This window comes from Drosophila kikkawai, chromosome 2L (assembly GCF_030179895.1).
Source record: "Drosophila kikkawai strain 14028-0561.14 chromosome 2L, DkikHiC1v2, whole genome shotgun sequence".
NCBI lineage: Eukaryota > Metazoa > Arthropoda > Insecta > Diptera > Drosophilidae > Drosophila > Drosophila kikkawai.
This window is the reverse complement of record NC_091728.1, coordinates 20010670-20029125: the sequence shown is the minus strand read 5'-3', so window position 1 is coordinate 20029125 and position 18456 is coordinate 20010670. Positions and strand designations below refer to the sequence as shown.

The window sequence follows — 18456 nt, the reverse complement described above, 5'->3', positions numbered from 1 at the left end:
TGGAAATCACACATGTGCCTGTCATCGAGCAACCCTATACAGTTATCGGCCAAAGCACATCACTACCAACGAAAATTTATCAACAAACGACGCCGCGCAATAATTCGAACTATTCAAGAAGTTATTTGACATAAAATTGCTACAAAACACCGTGGATTTATTACAAAGATGAACAACAAAAGCACGCCCGTGCGCCAGCGCATCCAACAGTTCCAGACACGTGGGGGCCAGAAGTCCACGCCGTCATCAGACGCCAGTGCATTGCGGAGAAAGGTGCTGACGCGGACGCCCAGGCAAAGCGGCGAGGACCGCCAGGATCAGCAGTTGCTGAACACGGCCTTCAGTGGCACCACCCCGCAGCCACAGCTCAAGCCAAAGTCCACCGCCCTCAATGCATGCTACACTCCGTCATCGCTCTACAGGAATTCCCATACACCCGGTCGAACGAGGACGCCGGGCGGAATGTCCAGCGGCAGTAAGCAAAAGGACAAGGACCTCATGGTCGAGTCCTTCCACAGCGTCTCCGAGGAAAGCAATATGATAGTGGCGGTGCGCGTGCGCCCATTGAACGCCCTGGAGTGCACGCGTGGTCAGGTTACCAACGTGGTTCAGGTGCACGGCGACAGCAATGAGCTGACCGTACAGGCGGGCTGCAGTGCTGACGCCTCGGCGGGTGTAACGCACTTCTTCAGCTACGACCAGGTGTATTACTCGTGCGATCCGGAGCGCAAGAACTACGCCGGTCAGGCGAAGGTCTTTGAAGGCACTGCCAGGCCGCTCATCGATACCGCCTTCGATGGCTACAATGCTTGCCTCTTTGCCTACGGCCAGACGGGATCGGGCAAGTCCTACAGCATGATGGGCATAGAGGCTTTGGACGATGCAGCCCTTGACGGCGGGCCGCCTCATGACGAGGCCGGGATCATACCGCGCTTCTGCCACGAGCTGTTCCGTCGGATAGAAGAGGTCAAGGCGCATCAGCAGCTGCAAGTGGAGGTGGAAGTCAGCTACTTTGAGATCTACAACGAGAAGATCCATGACCTGCTGAGTGTCCAGCATGCCACAACGGCAGCCGGTGACTCCACGCCTGTACAGCAGCAGCGACCGGCTCTGAAGGTGCGAGAGCACCCTATATTTGGACCCTACGTTGTGGATTTAAGCGCCCATTCGGTGGACTCATATTCGGCGCTCCGCAACTGGTTGGCCGTGGGCAACTCACAGCGGGCCACCGCCTCCACGGCCATGAACGACAAGAGCTCCCGCTCGCATTCCATCTTCAACATTGTCCTGAATCTGACTAACTTGAGTAGCGGCGACGAAGGTTTGTCCTCCTCGGACACGGATTCGGGCACTGTCAATTCTTTGCGACAGACACGACGCAGCAAGATCAGTCTAGTGGACCTGGCAGGCAGCGAGCGCATCAGCGTTTCGGGCTCCAACGGTGAACGAATACGCGAAGGAGTCAGCATTAACAAGAGCCTGCTTACCCTGGGAAAAGTAATTGCAGCCTTGGCAGATTCCCGCAAGGCGGTCGGAAATAGTCAAATGGGAAACGGTACACCGACCACGTTTGTTCCATACCGTGAGAGCGTCCTAACCTGGCTTCTGAGGGTGAGATTATTTATTTAATCTTATTTTTCCTTATCAACTGGGTCATTGGGCTGGTTTACTTTCAACTGTCGATAATTGTATCTTACTTTAGCTAAAGAAACTGCCTCGACGGAGCGATTATAGCCAAGATGGTCACTTTCGATTAAAATATCTTTAGTTATAATCCCTTTTTACCGATCATTTGGCGGCTAGACTTTTCTTATCAGTGCTTGGCTCTTAATTGACGTCATAAAAAAGTGTTGAACCCAGTATATTGATTATACAGGTCAAAAGTTTTCTTATACTTTTGATACATATTTGTTTAGTAAATATATTACATTATTTATTATGAACAGCTGGGAAAAATGTATAAAATATTTTATTTTAATTAATTAATCAGCAGAATCAGCTTTTATTTTTGCTTTTGTCGATATATTACCTTTCTATTTTATCTATATAATTTATTGTATTATAAAATCAATTTCACTGCGATATTTTCCAAAGCTCTGCCATCCCTAATGGGCGCTGGCTATCAACACTTTCACTTTGATTAACTGATGGCCCGTGGAATGGGGTCTCCGCACAATCAGTAATTACCCGGAAAGCAATCAGGACAGAGAAGTGCACTGCAAGTGCACACAAAACGATAACCTCTATGGAAACCCCACAAAAGTTTTTGAAAACACAATGTTCCCTGGCTAACATTTACATAATCATGAAGGTTTCCATCGTATTTTGTCTCGTGATGCACCTCTTTGTCTCATGAAAGTCAAATTCTCGTTACTTTGTAGATTATGTTTAGGGTAATCTGTAGGTTTTTATTAAATATTGTGATAATCACTTTAATTAAGGTAAACATATTCATACAGACATGGGAATGAAAAAAAGTTTAAGGAATTATCATTTTATTTTTGTTATCAATACTTTTTTTCATTTGATTTAGTTCTGGGCATTAATTTATAGCTTCGCTTTTGTTTATTTTGAAAAGTATTTATTGTATTTTGATAAAAAAAAATGTAGACCCAGTTTATTTTTATTCTCTTATCTAATTCATAGAAGAGCTTTTTATCTCGGTCTTATAAAGATATCAAAGACCTCTCCGCGCAACAATCAATTGAGTGATTAAAGCTTCTCCTTGGGCTCTTATCATATCTCCTCCAACGTTTGCTTTGCTTTTTGTTTGCTTATACAATTTATGATATAAGGGCACGTGTCCATAGAAATTATATTTAAAACTGTGGCATAAGTAGAATATTATTTTTAAATACAAACTTAAACTGTTTAATTAAAAAGAAATTTAAAGCTAAAATTTTTAATATTTATTCCTTACATATTGTAGGACAACTAATTATGGCAATTGAGGCTTTAGTCTGCACTAAGATTCGACATAAATATTAAATATTTTAGCCAAAAATCAGTTTTTTTTCAAAAAGTGATGTTCAAGAGTGTGTTCCATATTGAGTAGTCAGAAATTGTAAAAAAATGTAAATGTATCTTAATTATCTATAATTAAGTGTTAATTTTTTGTCATACATAAGACATCACATGGAACGTATGGTACTCATGTGTTTCTTTTTACTCATTCAGAGATCGGAATCTACGTATATATATAAAAAATCTGGACCGAAAGGCCATATTTCAAGGATCATCAAATTTTACTAACTGCCCACTGCCTCCTCACAATTTACATATAAGCCAGATAGAAAAAACTCATTTTGTAACTTTGTAATGACATTTTTTTTCTTTAGTTCAATGCTATTCTAAGAAAGCTGTTCCTACTAGTTATATTCTATCTTACTTAAGATGGAACAAATTTTGAAAAACTGAATAAGAAATTCCACAACCAGGAACTACATAATAAACCAGTATCCTTTTCTTTAACCTTCCCCCAAATGACTAAGGACAGTAAATAACTTAACAAAATAAGTGTGAGCCATTGAACAATTAAACAACACGTACAAAAATAACAACGTCGGATTTTGTTTAAACAATGAGGAGATTTCGCACACATTTCCTTGAATTCCACCCCTCAAAATTTAACACCTTGGAAAGAACAATATTCACAATTGAGACATGTATGAGTTCCCTATGTAATACTTGCCAAGATCGAGATAGGGTTCTCCTTATTATTAGTCAATACTTAAGCTTTTAATTCCGCTTTAAAGCGAACCCTTAACTTCTAAAAACAACGTGTTTACATAACGGCTATCTACGTCTAAGAAAAGTGGCGCTTCACTTTCTACGACGTTATTTTTAATCATTCCAAATACTCGATGAGTAATTATAGAAAAAGACTATCATTTGATTGAAGGGATTACAAGGTTCAAGCGTGTGTCTTTTTTCCTGGCAATGCGAAACCAGTTTTAAGTGTTGTTTCTGCCTAAGCACTTTAATTTAAGTTACGGTAGTACGCCCAACTGAATCTCAGTTCTGTATTTATCACTAAATGGTCTTGGCCATTGAGAGTGACAAATATTTGCAGGTATGGCGTCGTAGTACCATCGTAACCAAGTCAATAAGGAATCACGTTTTGATTGAAAAGCCAACATTGTTGGGTAACCATGTAGCTCTAGCTGGCAACCTGGCCTGAGATCATTTTTGTACTAGACTTTTCGTTTTCCATATACTTAGTTCCTTATACCCGACTATCTTTTAAGTACTTTTCCTATCTTTGCATATTATAAACCCCGAGTTCTACATGTGTACATCTTTTTCTCACACCACCGATTTAAAAATACTTTGCTGATAATGTGTCTTGCTGTTTTTTTGTTTTTTATTTATTCTGGTGTACTTGTACTAGAACAATATAACACTTGATACGTTATCGCGCCTCCGAAGTTGCGACACCATCATTTTCAGTTGTCGTCGTTTTTCACATTTACAGGCGGTTGGCTCGCATTTGCAATTGCTTTTGCTTAACTTTTTATCCTTAGTAGCTGCAATAAAAGGTCGTAAATAATATAAATAATTTATAGGTATAAAAAAAATTATTGTAGGGGAACAAAGTTGTTATTTGTTGCCAAATAAACTTGGAACTTTCTGGGCATTAATGTTTATGTTTGGCTTTCCTGTCGAAAAAAGATAAATACCAGATAAACTTATCGTAAAAGAAACTCCTTTACCTACTGTAATATTTTTAAACGAGAAACTTTAGTGCTGTTAGACACAGAATGATGCTGTTAAGCTCAAGCATCTACAGTAGACTTTACTATCTAACTTAAGTAAGCAGTTATTTTCTCGAGACGAAAAAAAAGACTTGACAAGGGTCCGGTTAATCTTACCAACCAAATTTTCTTAGCACGGACTGAGTCTGGGCGCGAAATTTTAACAAAGAGTACCCTCATATTATAAGTTAGCAGGGGTTCTGCTTCTATCGCTCACTAGCTCAAAACCTTTCCAATAATGTAGATATTTAGTTATTCAACTTCACTGAATTAGTTTAAATAAATTTTACCTTGCAGCTTTAATCCAAAAGGAGTTCTCATTTTGCTTAGAAGACGCTTAAGCATTTTATACGTTTTTTTTGTAAAGGATTTTTGAAGAATTTCTTTACTTAATGACCTTTACATGTCTGAATACATTTAAAAACTGAAACAGCTCCGTCACAGCCTAACATTCTAAGTTAATTCTGACCGAAGTTTTTTCCCTTTATCGTGTGCAAAACCCCTACAAAACCGCAATGCAACCAAACAATTTTTTATGACATGCCACAAGAATTTTTTAGATTGTAAGGGAAGTTTGTTTCCAAGAGATAATCCAGAAACATCTACTCAAATGCTAGGGTTCACATTTCACACAATAAACTTATTTGTTGATTTGTCGCGTTCGATACGTGACTCTAATGCGGAAAGCGTGCCTCCAAAGGCTACGTCACTTTATTGTTTTCATAATTAGCAACACTTGGGAGCTGTTGATGTGAGTTTTAAACTAAGCCACGTTGCTAGTGCAATAATTAACTCTAATTAACCAAATTGAGCAATAAGATATGTATTTACACATGCAAATATCGGTGATGGAAAATAAAGTGCCTGTTTTCTGTTGCTAATTGAACAAAACTCGTTAATGCTTATTAGGGGCTTGACTACCGCTTAGTTTACACAATTCATCAACAATTTTATACTTAAATTTTAAGGAAAAAGTTCAGTAATTTTGTACTTTTCCTAAAAAAAAATCCACAAATATATTTAGCTCCCAGAATACATTTTATGACGTTTGCATTATATAATAAGTAGTACGTGTAGCTCGGATTCCAGTTTGCTGCATAACAACAATTGTAATCAGAGCCAGCTTATAATAATATAGTCAGTTCCATTCCCTGAGCAATGTGGTTAACATTGAATTTTAAATGAATGCATTTATGGCTTCCCTTCATGCGCCGATTTTTTTTTCTCCAGCCCAGCTCTCTCCGTATAAACCCATTGCACTTAAATTCGTATAATATAATTCGTATAACGTGCTGGGCAATTCACAGTCTGATCACCACCCAGTCCGGGTCCACAGGGAAAATAAAACCAATTTAAATAAGCAAACACTCTGCTTTGCTGCTGTTCTTGAATTATTATAGCGACAAAAGCTGATCTCATCCTCGCGTGTCTACGTTCGTTGCTCTAATTCAATTCAGTTCAGATGAGGGTATGAGGGGGGCCATAATTTGTGTAAGGTTATGTTCCGACAAACTTTGATTGTTTGATAGAGATTTCAGGAAAATACTTTTTATTATTCAATTCCACAGGGTCAGGTTCCCGGTTGGTTTCACTTGGGTTTCAAGGATTTGTTTGTCGGAACTGTTTTCAATTTTGGGTCACATTTTAAGACTGACCTTAGTCATAAAATATTTTACTTAATTTGATATTTAATCTTATTCAACCTCAAAAGTTTTTGATGTCGCCTACAAATGATTTATTACCTTTAATTAACAAAGTGGTGCGAGACGGAAAGATTTTCAAAAAGATTTGTATTAAAAATTATGACATTTTTTGTAAGATAAACCAGCTGGAGTCAGATACCCGAACTGACCTACTCCAATAAATAAAATATATTAAATTCTTTATATTTTGGTGTTGAGTATATCCTTCTTTCTCCTTTGAAAATATTCTAAACAGTCTTCCCCAAAAAGCGAAACCAATATATTTCAATTTGATTTTCATTTGTGTTTTTATTGTTGTAATATATATTTAATTTAAATTAAACATTAATATATAATATATATGATATATAACATTGTGTAAATTGAAAATTTTCTCGGTACCTGCAAGCAATTTTTTCACAAATCAACACATTTTTGATCAATTACTTATACGACTAAAGCAAATGTTAAATTATTTTCATATTTTCCACAGTTGAGCTCGAATACCAAATAACCTGTTATATTATTATTTTTTATAATTATAAGTTGGGTTAAGAAAATTTAACTTGGCCATAAACTTTCAAAACATTTACAACTTTCACATATATAGTATATATCTAGATTTAGATTTATTTTGACACTTGCTCGGACTGTGACAATGCTCAGTTAGAGTTACAATAAATATATAGGGAAATGTCTAATATAGACAAGGATACAATAAAAATCGGGGTCCAAAGTATACGTAGTTAGACATACATATTGAAAAAATAACAATTGTAAACCTTAATTGGCGTCAATGAAGCATTTTTCTTTCTTTGTTTCTTTTCATTATTTTTCGTAAATATTAAATTCCTGTAACTGATCCAATAAGGTAAAAAAAAACCAAATACGCACATGTAGATTTAAAAGTATCTACTGCAATTTACTCAGTCTCGTACGCAAAAAGAAAATGTTATTTTTGTAGCTTTTTTTCTTTTGCTTCCCTTGTGGTTCGTGTATAAAGGTTTTTCTCTTTTTTTTTTTTTTCTTGGTTCGCCTAGGGTCAAAAAATGCGTTGGTCAAGCGGGCAGGTTTTCGTTGTTTGATTTTCTCATCAAGAGCTGTTGTATGTCTGTAAACAATTTGGTTTCCTGTTAAGCTTTCACACAAAACTTTTTTTTTAAAGCAAATGGAAGATTATATGGGTGTTAACAATACGAGTATAGGGTCTTGTAAATTGGTATCAAGTTCTGGCTCCTGCTTTGTAAATGGTAGTGTATTCGCGATGCGGAAGTACAGTCGCGTTGGATTATTGTAGCTGCACAGCTGCTGTCCTCTATCTTTCTGTCATAGGCAACGCCGCCATCTTTTGTGTCTTACAGCTTTTTCTTTTTATCTTTTAGGTTGTTTTTCTCTTTTTTTTCTGTATTCTTTTTTGTTTTGCTTCTTTTCAGGTTTTTCCTTTCTTCTGGTTAACGTTTATATGGCATTTGCGAATTGCTGTTCTGGTTTTCAGGGCTGTCTGTGCGTTGGCTGTCGTCCCGCTCATACCTTGCAGCTCTGTTGGGCAAGGACGGAGGAGAGCGCTGGGGCGGGCTGCTGCACCACCTCGTGGTTGTGGGTGTGCTCGTGCTCATGCTCATGCATCTCCTCCTCGTCCTCGCAGATGCTGTCATGGTGCTTGCGCTGCTCCCGCTTGCGCATGTAGTTGATGAGCGGCCGCTTCTTGTGCTCCTTGCAGAAGGGACAGTCCTTGCGCATCTGCTTCTCGGACTTTATCTGCTTGCACTTTTCTGTAAGTAAAGCAGAGTGGATATACACCGTTAGTGAGGCTCGAATTGTTTATCTTCCATTCATCTTTTCCCACATTCGCCCTCGCTTCCTCTATTTTGGCCTACGTGCCCGTGAGCCCACTGCCCTTATGGGCCTAGCAGCTGATTTGCCGGCGTCACGTCGCTGGGCCTACGTTCACGACGTCACGTCGACACCCTGCCTCTCTCTCCATTTCCTCTTGCGACCTTACTTGCCGTGGTGACCCTGTGGCACACACACACACAGTCGCAGGTTGCTGCCTCTGTTGATTAAACTATTGCTTTGATTGCTCAATTGACACCGTGTTAAATGCTAAACGGTTCTTATTAATCAAAGCCCAGCCGATCCATGTGAAAACGGTTTATAAATAGCCAATCTGTGTGATAAGCGACCTTGCATAATCTATGTAACCGTATATATAACACACGGAAAAAAAATTTTATAATCTATTCATTAGAAATTTAATCGAGGTATTACACAATTTGACAATTAATTAATAGTTTTGTCGTAACCTGACTCTGGAAAGTTGGATCCAATAGGTTGAAAAGTGTATCGAATTTTCTTTATTTTTCTTCGATTTTATTTCTCTCTGCTGTGATAATGCAAAAGCCCCGTGGGGGTAATTAGTCATATGATATGCGGATGTACCGCCACACAAAAATATATTTACTGTCCGCGTACCTTAGTTCTGTTATTGCGCTTTAATTTTAACCCAGCTCTGATTTTTATTTTTTATTTTGTCTTGGCGCAAAAGAGAGTTACCAACACAGTCTTCGCTTTTTGTTGACCAATTCCAGAGGTACAGTCAGTCGTCATTCTTGGCATGTGTCTGCTTATAGTATGTGTATACTTTATTTATTGGACTTGAATGACCTCCACAACACGGAATCGGTTGCCGAGTTTAACCACCTTTTTGTGCCTCTCTTTACGATTTCCACAGCTTTCAATAAACTCTTTTGTGTACCTTAATTGCGCTTCAAATTTTAAATTCAAATGGAAACCTATTAAGGTGCTCGTTCAGTTTTTGCAACTGACTGTCCATATCGTACCGCACGTGGATTTAAGACACCAGATGGGGCCGAGAAATCGTAAACAAAGACGGAAAGCTGGGCTGATAAGGCGGGAGCCGCCGTGTTAAGAAACAACCAGAGGCACCCTGTGTGTATGCGCAAAAAATTAAGGCGTGTTCCCCACGCTCACACACTCTCGTATTCACAGACGAAAAATCGGGCTGGCTATTTATAAATTTTCGCAAAAACAACAAACAACGCACGCAATTCACAAAGTGAGCGGAGCTCCGAAAGGGGGGCGGGTGCCATCGTACGTGTGAATATGTATTGCACATAGTGTATGTATGTATTTTCTACTCGAAAGCATGTTTTTGCTGCACTTACGACTGCGAGTCCCTGACTGCAAGCTGCCTGCTCCGAGTGACTATCGCTAATCGCTACTTTTTGGGGCCCCGTCAATTACCTTGCACTCGACTGTAGCAATCCTTGACCGCATACGGGGATGTGGTGGTCTCCAGGGTTCCGTATGGGAACTGCTCGTAGTCGCGGTAATAGCCGCTGCGCATCGATCCGCCATATGACATGGTGGAGTCGCTAACACAGAATCCCCAAACATCCATGCTGGTAGCTTTTTTCTCTTCCTTCGCCTTGTGGGGGGGCGCGGTGCAGTTATGGTGGCCTGGCGGACGTGGGTGTGTTGTTCTCTCTCTGTGAACGGCGCGTTGTGCGAGGTCGTTTCACTTTGTCTCTCTGTTCTTTGGCGTGCAATGAACTCTGTTTGAAATCACTTTGTTTTGGGGCCTTGGTCTCAGTTGTTTTTTATTTGACGCGTATTTATGCACTTTTTAGTCAGGTCTGTTGTCTGAATTCCAGTCGTCGAAATTTCACCGAAATTCGAATGTATTCAGTGGGAAGTCTCGTATAAAACTGAAAGCCGAGCGTTAAAATTACTGCATTTTTGTAGCCCTCGTGCTGCTTCGGGTCTTGTTTTGCTGTCGACTTCGGGTCTCGCAGCTCGTGCGTAAAGTTGTTTTTGTCCCCCATATTTACTGCTTCTCCGATGGCTATGTGTGGCTGTGTGAGCACAATGGAGGGCACAAAAGAAGGAGCACTTGAAGGCTAGAACAGTATGACTCGGATCCACTGTTATACCTACCTTTATACCTTAGCAAGTATTTAATTTTCTTTATTCTAAATTTATCGAAGAGCAGTTCTATTTTGTAAATTTTATTGCTATTGTGTTTTATTTTTAAATTGTTATTTTTAGTAATATTTCCGTGTACAGAACTGTAAGAAAAAAGTATGTTTCTTTGTGTAAACATATATATTTAAGTACATATGTGTATACTGCCTTTTGTTGTGTTTTCGCGTCTCGTGCTTTGGTTAGAGCTTCACCTTTCATCCTGCCCTCCTCGTCGAGTGCTTACAGCTCTCTCACATGAGGCACAGTGGGACGCACCGCAGAAATCGTTGCGCTCCATAATCACTCATTTTCCTAATGATTCACCCTGCATTAGTTTTAAAAATGCTTAATAAATGTTAATTGGGTGAGGGCATGGAAACGATACTGGAAGTTTTTCTTATTAGCGAACAATTGCTAACAGCAGAATGCTGACGAAAAACAGATGTCATGGGAGTGATACGATGGATGATGGTTTGGATGGGCTGTTCATCCGGAGGTTTGGATATATCTTTATAAGGATTGCTAATCAAAGTCTAGACTGCAGGCCGAGCACGCGCTGGTTTAGCCTTATTTAAGCTAAGCGAAATTTGGTTGTCAAGCGATCTTTTTTTATTGGGGTTGAGCAGTTAATTCAAACACAGTCTTAACTCAAAAGCTTCGATTGCATGTGGTCCCAGGGAGCCCAAAACTTCACACCAAACGAAATATATTACCGTTTACGTTTTTATTTCAATTTTTTCTGTTTACTAAAGGTTAGTATTTTCAACATACTTGTAAGCCTAGTGTTAATCGGTGGCCTACGTCATTTTAGCCGGTTCTGACGAAGGCTTTTGTATTTTTTCCCCCCTTAAACTACAAACGTACCGACTTTATTAGCAAATTTTTGCGGTTTAAGTTATAGGCTATACACGAACTTCGGGGCATCGTGACAGATTTCCAAAGGTGGGCGGATATAAGGAGGCTATATTTAGCGAATAATTTTTTAAATGGTACGCTTTGGTACCCCAATGACTAACCGCGATTCCCAATATTCATTGATTGAGTTTGCGGTTAATTGTTCCAGTTTTAGTTCAGTCTGTTGGGTGGAACACAATATGAAACACAATATTTCTCCAACACACTTTGTTAGATAACATATTAATACGGCCCACTGTGCCCTCTCAATTAGCTACGCCTACGCCGCTGCTGCTGCGCAGTTTGAGTAAATATCCCCTTGCCGCTCTCACTTCCTCTCTATAGTTCTTTCGGCCCACGGTGCTGACCTGCTTAATCAAACAAGTGTCTTTTACTCATACCGGACTCTGGCAAGTATGTGTACTAAATGCTAAATACATACGTTTATTCCTACAAATGTATGTACATATGTATATGTATTTTGTTGGCACAACAACAATTTCTTCACTATCTTTGTTGCTCTCCTCCTTGCCTTGCAATGCATTTACTGATAGCAGGTTGGGCGATAATAATCTCAAAACACTGAAAAAAAAAACTACAAATGTACATATGTACTTATCTGAATAAAGGCCCACAATTAAAGGTCAAGTTTTATACTCTCTACTAATGAAGTATTAAACACTTTAAAGATTCATTCTTATATATAAAATCTATTAATTTACACAGATATGAATATGCATATGTACATATATGTATGTGTATTTTTAGCTCAGATATTAGCACATTTGGTTTATTTTATTTTCTCTTAGACCAATGGCTTATGTACTATAATTTAAATGGATTTGCTTAACCCTCTAAGCCCCAAGCGAAGAAATATTAAAAAAAACGAAGTTGAATTATATTTTTTGGGGTAAATGGTAGCTTTTAATTTCAGAAATGACCTCAAAAAGTGTGTACTAATTGTAGTTTACCTGTAAATCGAACAGGTGTAAATAAGGTAAATCACTGCTGCAACGCACTATTTCTATAAAATTGCAAATATGCAACTTGATTTGTATTATATAATATCTTACCTTCTAGAACAATAATTTTTATTTGGCTGATTTTGAAGATATTTCACTTTTATTGATAGACAAAAAAACACTAAATGAAGCACACAAAAATTTTTGCGCGCGAATGCATGATGCATGTAAATAACACGAAAAAAGTCCCGTTATAAAGCTTAAGAGAGCTTTGAAACCTTCTACTCATAAGTTCACATGTTTATTGTGAATTGACTAGTGTAATTAAAAAATTTAAAAGGCTCCTCGTTTTTTAGATAATACAAATTATATAATAAGTGCCTTGAGGCACTCTTGGGTCTTAGAGGGTTAAGTATTTGTGCGACGATTCTTTGATAATTTGAGTACAACCTTTTGATAAACATAGTGGTAATTAGGCAATAAAATCGTTATATTTTCATTTCGTTCGCAATGACCTACAGTGGTGCTCATAGACTTAAGCCACAAGACTTCAACCAAGAATTTTAACGAAAATTAAGAAAAGTTTTTATTCCACAGCTCCAATTATTTGTGTCACATTAGTTCTATATGTCAGTGTTCTAATAAAAGAATAACCAAGTTATAAAAATATATATTCAACGAAAAATTAAAAAAATCTGAGACCAACCCCAAAATGTCCTGCTCACATACTTAAGCCACCTGGAAGAAAATGATCCAAAAAGTTAAAATTTGCCCAATATTCCTTATAATTTTAATAAATTTAGTTTAATATTAAGTGGGATGACCTTTCTGATTAAGAACAGCGGAGCAACGCTTTGGCATTAAGCCCACAAGACGTGCGCACTGTTGAGGGGTGATTTTCTTCAACTCTTCCTGCAAAATATGCCAAAATCGTTTTTTTTTGCTGTTTTTTTTGGCCAACGTCTTGTTTAAGAATACCCCACAAGTTCTCTATAGGGTTCAAGTCGGGGATCTGCGGTAGCCATTGCAAAACATTGATTGTCTCTTGGCTAAGCCACGACTTGACTATCTTGCTGGTGTGTTTCGGGTCGTTGTCCTGTTGAAATATCCAGGCAAGTGGCAAATTATCAGCATATTCTCCAGATAAATTGTTAATAAGGATGTCCCTGTACATTTCGCCGTTCATAATGCCTTCTATCTTCTTTTGGAGACCTACGCCCGATGCGGTGAAACAGCCCCAGACCATAATCGAAGAGCCACCATGTTTAACGGTCTTTCTCGTGTATTTGGGGTCCAATTGTTTGTTGGGAGGACGTTGTACATATGGTTTACCATCACTCCTAAAGACATTAAACTTGGATTCGTCGCTCCAAACAATCAAACATACACGAAAAAGATCGTTAAACATGGTGGCGCTTCGATTATGGTCTGGGGCTGTTTCACCGCATCGGGCGTAGGTCTCCAAAAGAAGATAGAAGGCATTATGAACGGCGAAATGTACAGGGACATCCTTATTAACAATTTATCTGGAGAATATGCCGATAATTTGCCACTTGCCTGGATATTTCAACAGGACAACGACCCGAAACACACCAGCAAGATAGTCAAGTCGTGGCTTAGCCAAGAGACAATCAATGTTTTGCAATGGCTACCGCAGATCCCCGACTTGAACCCTATAGAGAACTTGTGGGGTATTCTTAAACAAGACGTTGGCCAAAAAAAACAGCAAAAAAAAACGATTTTGGCATATTTTGCAGGAAGAGTTGAAGAAAATCACCCCTCAACAGTGCGCACGTCTTGTGGGCTTAATGCCAAAGCGTTGCTCCGCTGTTCTTAATCAGAAAGGTCATCCCACTTAATATTAAACTAAATTTATTAAAATTATAAGGAATATTGGGCAAATTTTAACTTTTTGGATCATTTTCTTCCAGGTGGCTTAAGTATGTGAGCAGGACATTTTGGGGTTGGTCTCAGATTTTTTTAATTTTTCGTTGAATATATATTTTTATAACTTGGTTATTCTTTTATTAGAACACTGATATATAGAACTAATGTGACACAAATAATTGGAGCTGTGGAATAAAAACTTTTCTTAATTTTCGTTAAAATTCTTGGATGAAGTCTTGTGGCTTAAGTCTATGAGCACCACTGTAAGTGATCCGAACTTTTATTTTTTTATGTACTACTAGAGTATACAATACTATTACTATCAAATAATACTTTCGGAGAGACTTCCAAAGAGTCAATTGCGGGGATCCAACAGTAGTATTGTATGCGAAAATACATACAGTGAGTCACAAAAGTATTCGTTGCAAGGTTCCCGACGAATAATTATGTTATTTTTTTATAATTAAGTATCACATTGATCACTTTAGTTTTTATTTTATGTTACTCAGATATTAAACAATAGGAAAACAACAGAAAGTTGTTAAAAAACTAGCTTCATTGCTGTTTTTTTCTAAGAAATTCATTTGAACTACAAAATTTCATGTCACAAAAGTATTCGTTTTTTTGTTTCGCCATTAAATATTTATTATTTTTTTATTGTGTTATATATTATATGCAATCCTTTGTTTTATTTAATAGCTTATAATCGTCCTTGCATTGGCTCTACCCATTTTGGGCACCTCTTTCAGGATATAACCATTTCTTCCGCATTATATCATTAAGTTCCTTTTTAGGCAGAAATCCGCTGTTCCTGGAATTTTAGCTTAAGATGGTGTCATAGATTTTCAGTAGGGCTAACGTCTGGGCTCTGTGAAGGAGTTTTAGTCTGGTTTAAATAGTACAACACCCACATCTTGACTTTAAAAGTCGTTTGTTCGGCGCTATTGTACTAGTGGAAATTGAACTTGTCGGGTTCTGGACACATTAGGGTGCCACTAGAGAGTAAAATACACCTTAATATATTTAAATATATATCAGCAATTATTATCCTGTCTAAAAAAAAAACATATTTCCAACTCCTGGGGCAGACAGACACCCTAAACTAGAACAGAAACTCTGACGTGCTTTACTGTTGCTGTATAATTTTTTAACTTGAGGGCTTTTCCGGGCTTGCGGCAAACTATCCCTTCTCAATCCGATCCCTAAACATTGAAAACCTTTCTTACTTAATATTACTTGCCCTGAATACTCCAAAATTTGGTTCAAAAACGCTATATCTAAGAAAATAGCTTCGGCATATTAATAGGTGAAAACAAGGATTTTATTTTAGGGCTTCTACCATCCTCATCATGGCTTCCAGGAACTGTTCCAATAGTTTAAGTGGATACATTTGTTCCTTAGGATGTGGTCATGGCGGTGTTAATTTTTGCAGCCTATAAATGTATGCCTTTCCTGATTTTTAAAGAATTGTTCTATCTTCTCTGATTTTCAATTACTATATTCGGCCAAAACGCGGCTTATTTTCCAGGAAATTTATTGATTTCAGTAGAAAAACCACGCTTATTATGGTAAGAGGACTATTATCAAACATACCAGAAATATATTTAAAGGATCAACCCTCATTGTGTAGGTGTAAAGTAATTTTCTTCTGGAAAATGTTTTGACTCCGTACTATTCGCCATTTTGTAATTGATTACGACCCACAATGACGATTAAATATTGTGTTTTTCCATGAATTAAATTTTAAAATGTATTCCCAACCAGAATACTGAAAAAAATTGCACTAACCCATGAAAAAAGGAAAAAAATATAAACAAAATCTCAGAAACGAATACTTTTGTGAGCATAAAAATCGATTTAGTTTTATATATTTGTCTGTAGCTTGTTATTGAAAAGGTTTTCTCTAAGTTTTTTTTTTTGTTATATACTAAACAAAATATACATCTTTGAGATAGTAATCCATTTTTTCACATTTTGAAGCTTTTAGCTAGTGAAAATTGACATTTTCCTCAAGACCTCCTTTGCAACGAATACTTTTGTGATTCACTGTAGATCTTTTTGAGTAACCCCATTAAAATTAATATTTCTTGTCTTTCTTTTAACGATCTTAACACTTGACTCTAATTTATACGTTTTTATCTTTTCTCTTTCAAGGAAAACCTTGGTGGAAACTCAAAAACTGTCATGTTGGCTACCATCTCACCAGCTAGCCTGCACGCGGACGAAACTCTGGCCACTTTGCGTTACGCCTGTAAGGCCCGCTCCATCGTTAATCGGGTAAAGGTGAACGAATCTCCCCATGACAAGATAATACGGGACCTGCGCGCCGAAGTAGATCGTCTGAAGTCGCTCCGGAACGAGTATGAGAGGCAACGGCGTCTGTCCGGGAATAACAACAATAATCCGGTGCCAAGAAAGATCATCATCGAGACTTCGGTTGATGACACTGAGGTGGAGGCGCTTCGACAGCAGCTGGCTGAAAGGGAACGGGAGCTTAGTCGTGCACAGAAATCCTGGATGGAGAAGCTCAAAGAGGCCGAGGATCAGCGTAAGTCGGAGCTGCGACTACTGAAGCGTCGCGGCTTGGCCCTGGAATTGACTGCCGATCAGAAGCAGGCCTGCCTGGTCAATCTCACAGCGGATCCTATTCTAAGCGGCACCTTATTCTACTTACTACCCCAAGGACTAGTGCGCATCGGACGCGGTCGCCTACCCGGTAATTCCAGTACCCAGCCGGATATCGTGCTGGATGGCCCCCTGGTTGCCTTGCAACACTGCAATATAGAACACGATCGATCCGGAAAACTATTTGTCACACCGGGAAGCGAGGACTTTGAGACATATGTTAATGGAGAGCTCTTGCAGAATCGCCGTCAGCTGTTCCATGGCGATCGCTTGGTTATTGGTGGTTCCCATTATTTCCGCATCTCCAATCCCTTTTGCCCACAGAGAGGCAAGACCGAGCAGCCGGTGGACTTCCAGCTGGCCCACCAGGAGATTCTGCAGAAACAAGAGCAACAATTGCGCTCAGAACTTGAAGCTGAAAAGCGAGCGGCCTTAACGCGCATCGAACAGGAGCGTGCCCAACATGCCAGGGACTTTGAGGAGCGGCTGCAGTGCCTCGAACTGGAACAGTTCAAGTACAAATGTAACAGCGAGATATTGGAAACAGAGCGCCAGGCACTGGCTCAGCAGCATCAGCACACCGCGCTCAATGAGGAGCAGGCAGCATCGACTCCGGCGCAGAAATCGACGCTACTGGAGGATATACAACGCATCATGCTGAATCCGTCGGAAGAGAGCCTGCATAAAACCCAGCTAATGGTCAAGGAGGCCACACAACGGTGCCGTCAACTGGGCGTTCAGCTCGAGTTTCGCCAAACCCAAACACCAGATGAGTTTGGACTGTTGCGAACCGTGATCCTGATCCTGGACAAGCAGCGGGGCCTCAAGGCCGAGTGGCCGACGGCCCGTTTGGGCGTGTGGCTTGACATGGTCCGGGACAGTGCGGCGGAGCTGCCGGATAAACAAAATGCTCGCAACATTTTCCAGAGTGTAGAGGTTGATTGGGAACCCCTAGATGCGGATCTCAATGAGACCCTGAGTGAGACGCACAATTCTAGTCGAATAGCTCTAAACCTAAGTGCCATGAAGGATGTCCTGCTTAACAAGCCCCTAAAGAGGCTGCTACTGAACGTGTCGGGAAGCAGCAACCATAGCCCAAGACAGACATCTACGCCATCTGGCAAAACCACGCCCATTAGTCCCTCACCTGGCAGCAAACTGGTGCAGTACACCAAGCGTCTGCTTACCTACGACCCAGAGGAGACGCCCATCGGCCACAGTAGCAACTTCGCCGCCGTCGTCAATCAGGAGCTGCTGATGATACAGCGCTGCTCACAGCGTCTGCATAGGCAATGTGAGAGCGCTCTGCTCGAACGGGAGAATCAACAGGATAGCGGGGTCCTAGCGGTCAGTGTTCAGGAGGCACTGGGCCGACTGGACAGCGTACTCAATGGAATACGCAGCTCACTTGCCCAGGCAGAGGCTGCTGCTGCGGCTGCAGCAGGTGGTGCCATGTCACCGACGAAGGCACAGAAGGCGGTGCGTTTTCTTATCGATTGATGGCGATTAGTTTTCCCACCTTGGACTACATTTCAAGCTGCTGCAATGTGCTTTGTGTTTGTTTTTATGTTTATTTTTATATATATATTCATATATATATATTTTTTGTGTATTGGTTTTTAAAAATAAAATATAAATATTCAGTCTAAGGACGAAAACAAAAAGAAA

At 39.5% G+C, this 18456-nt stretch overlaps 2 protein-coding genes across 4 annotated transcripts; one reads left to right on the top strand and one right to left on the bottom strand.

Annotated features, from left to right (window-relative positions):
* The first annotated feature begins 33 nt into the window (after positions 1-33).
* On the top strand, positions 34-18430 carry neb (kinesin family member nebbish). The gene is made up of 2 exons (XM_017163738.3): positions 34-1611; positions 16318-18430. Exons 1-2 carry the CDS (start codon positions 169-171, stop codon positions 18286-18288), a joined length of 3414 nt encoding a protein of 1137 aa, XP_017019227.1. The 5' UTR covers positions 34-168; the 3' UTR covers positions 18289-18430.
* Positions 4337-10180, bottom strand: fok (fledgling of Klp38B). 3 transcript variants are annotated; one of them, XM_017163741.3, is made up of 2 exons: positions 9701-10180; positions 4337-4526 (listed from the first exon to the last, which is right to left on the bottom strand). In XM_017163741.3, the coding sequence occupies exons 1-2, from the start codon at positions 9855-9857 to the stop codon at positions 4387-4389; spliced, it is 297 nt and encodes a 98-aa protein (XP_017019230.1). In that variant the 5' UTR covers positions 9858-10180; the 3' UTR covers positions 4337-4386. The 3 variants fall into 3 exon arrangements, with proteins under 3 accessions (XP_017019230.1, XP_017019229.1, XP_017019228.1); XM_017163740.3 differs by lacking the exon at positions 9701-10180 and adding an exon at positions 5045-5359; XM_017163739.3 differs by lacking the exon at positions 4337-4526 and adding an exon at positions 7372-8208 and having other exon boundaries at positions 9701-10175.
* Positions 18431-18456: the final 26 nt, after the last annotated feature.

Bases quoted from the DNA above. Each gene is read 5' to 3' on its own strand.
- neb (XM_017163738.3), top strand. From the start codon at position 169: ATGAACAACAAAAGCACGCCCGTGCGCCAGCGCATCCAACAGTTCCAG. The intron at 1,612-16,317 runs GTGAGATTATTT...TTCTCTTTCAAG, and splicing joins TCCTAACCTGGCTTCTGAGG to GAAAACCTTGGTGGAAACTC.
- fok (XM_017163739.3), bottom strand. From the start codon at position 9,857: ATGGATGTTTGGGGATTCTGTGTTAGCGACTCCACCATGTCATATGGC. The intron at 8,209-9,700 runs GTAATTGACGGG...CTTTACTTACAG, and splicing joins TTGCTACAGTCGAGTGCAAG to AAAAGTGCAAGCAGATAAAG.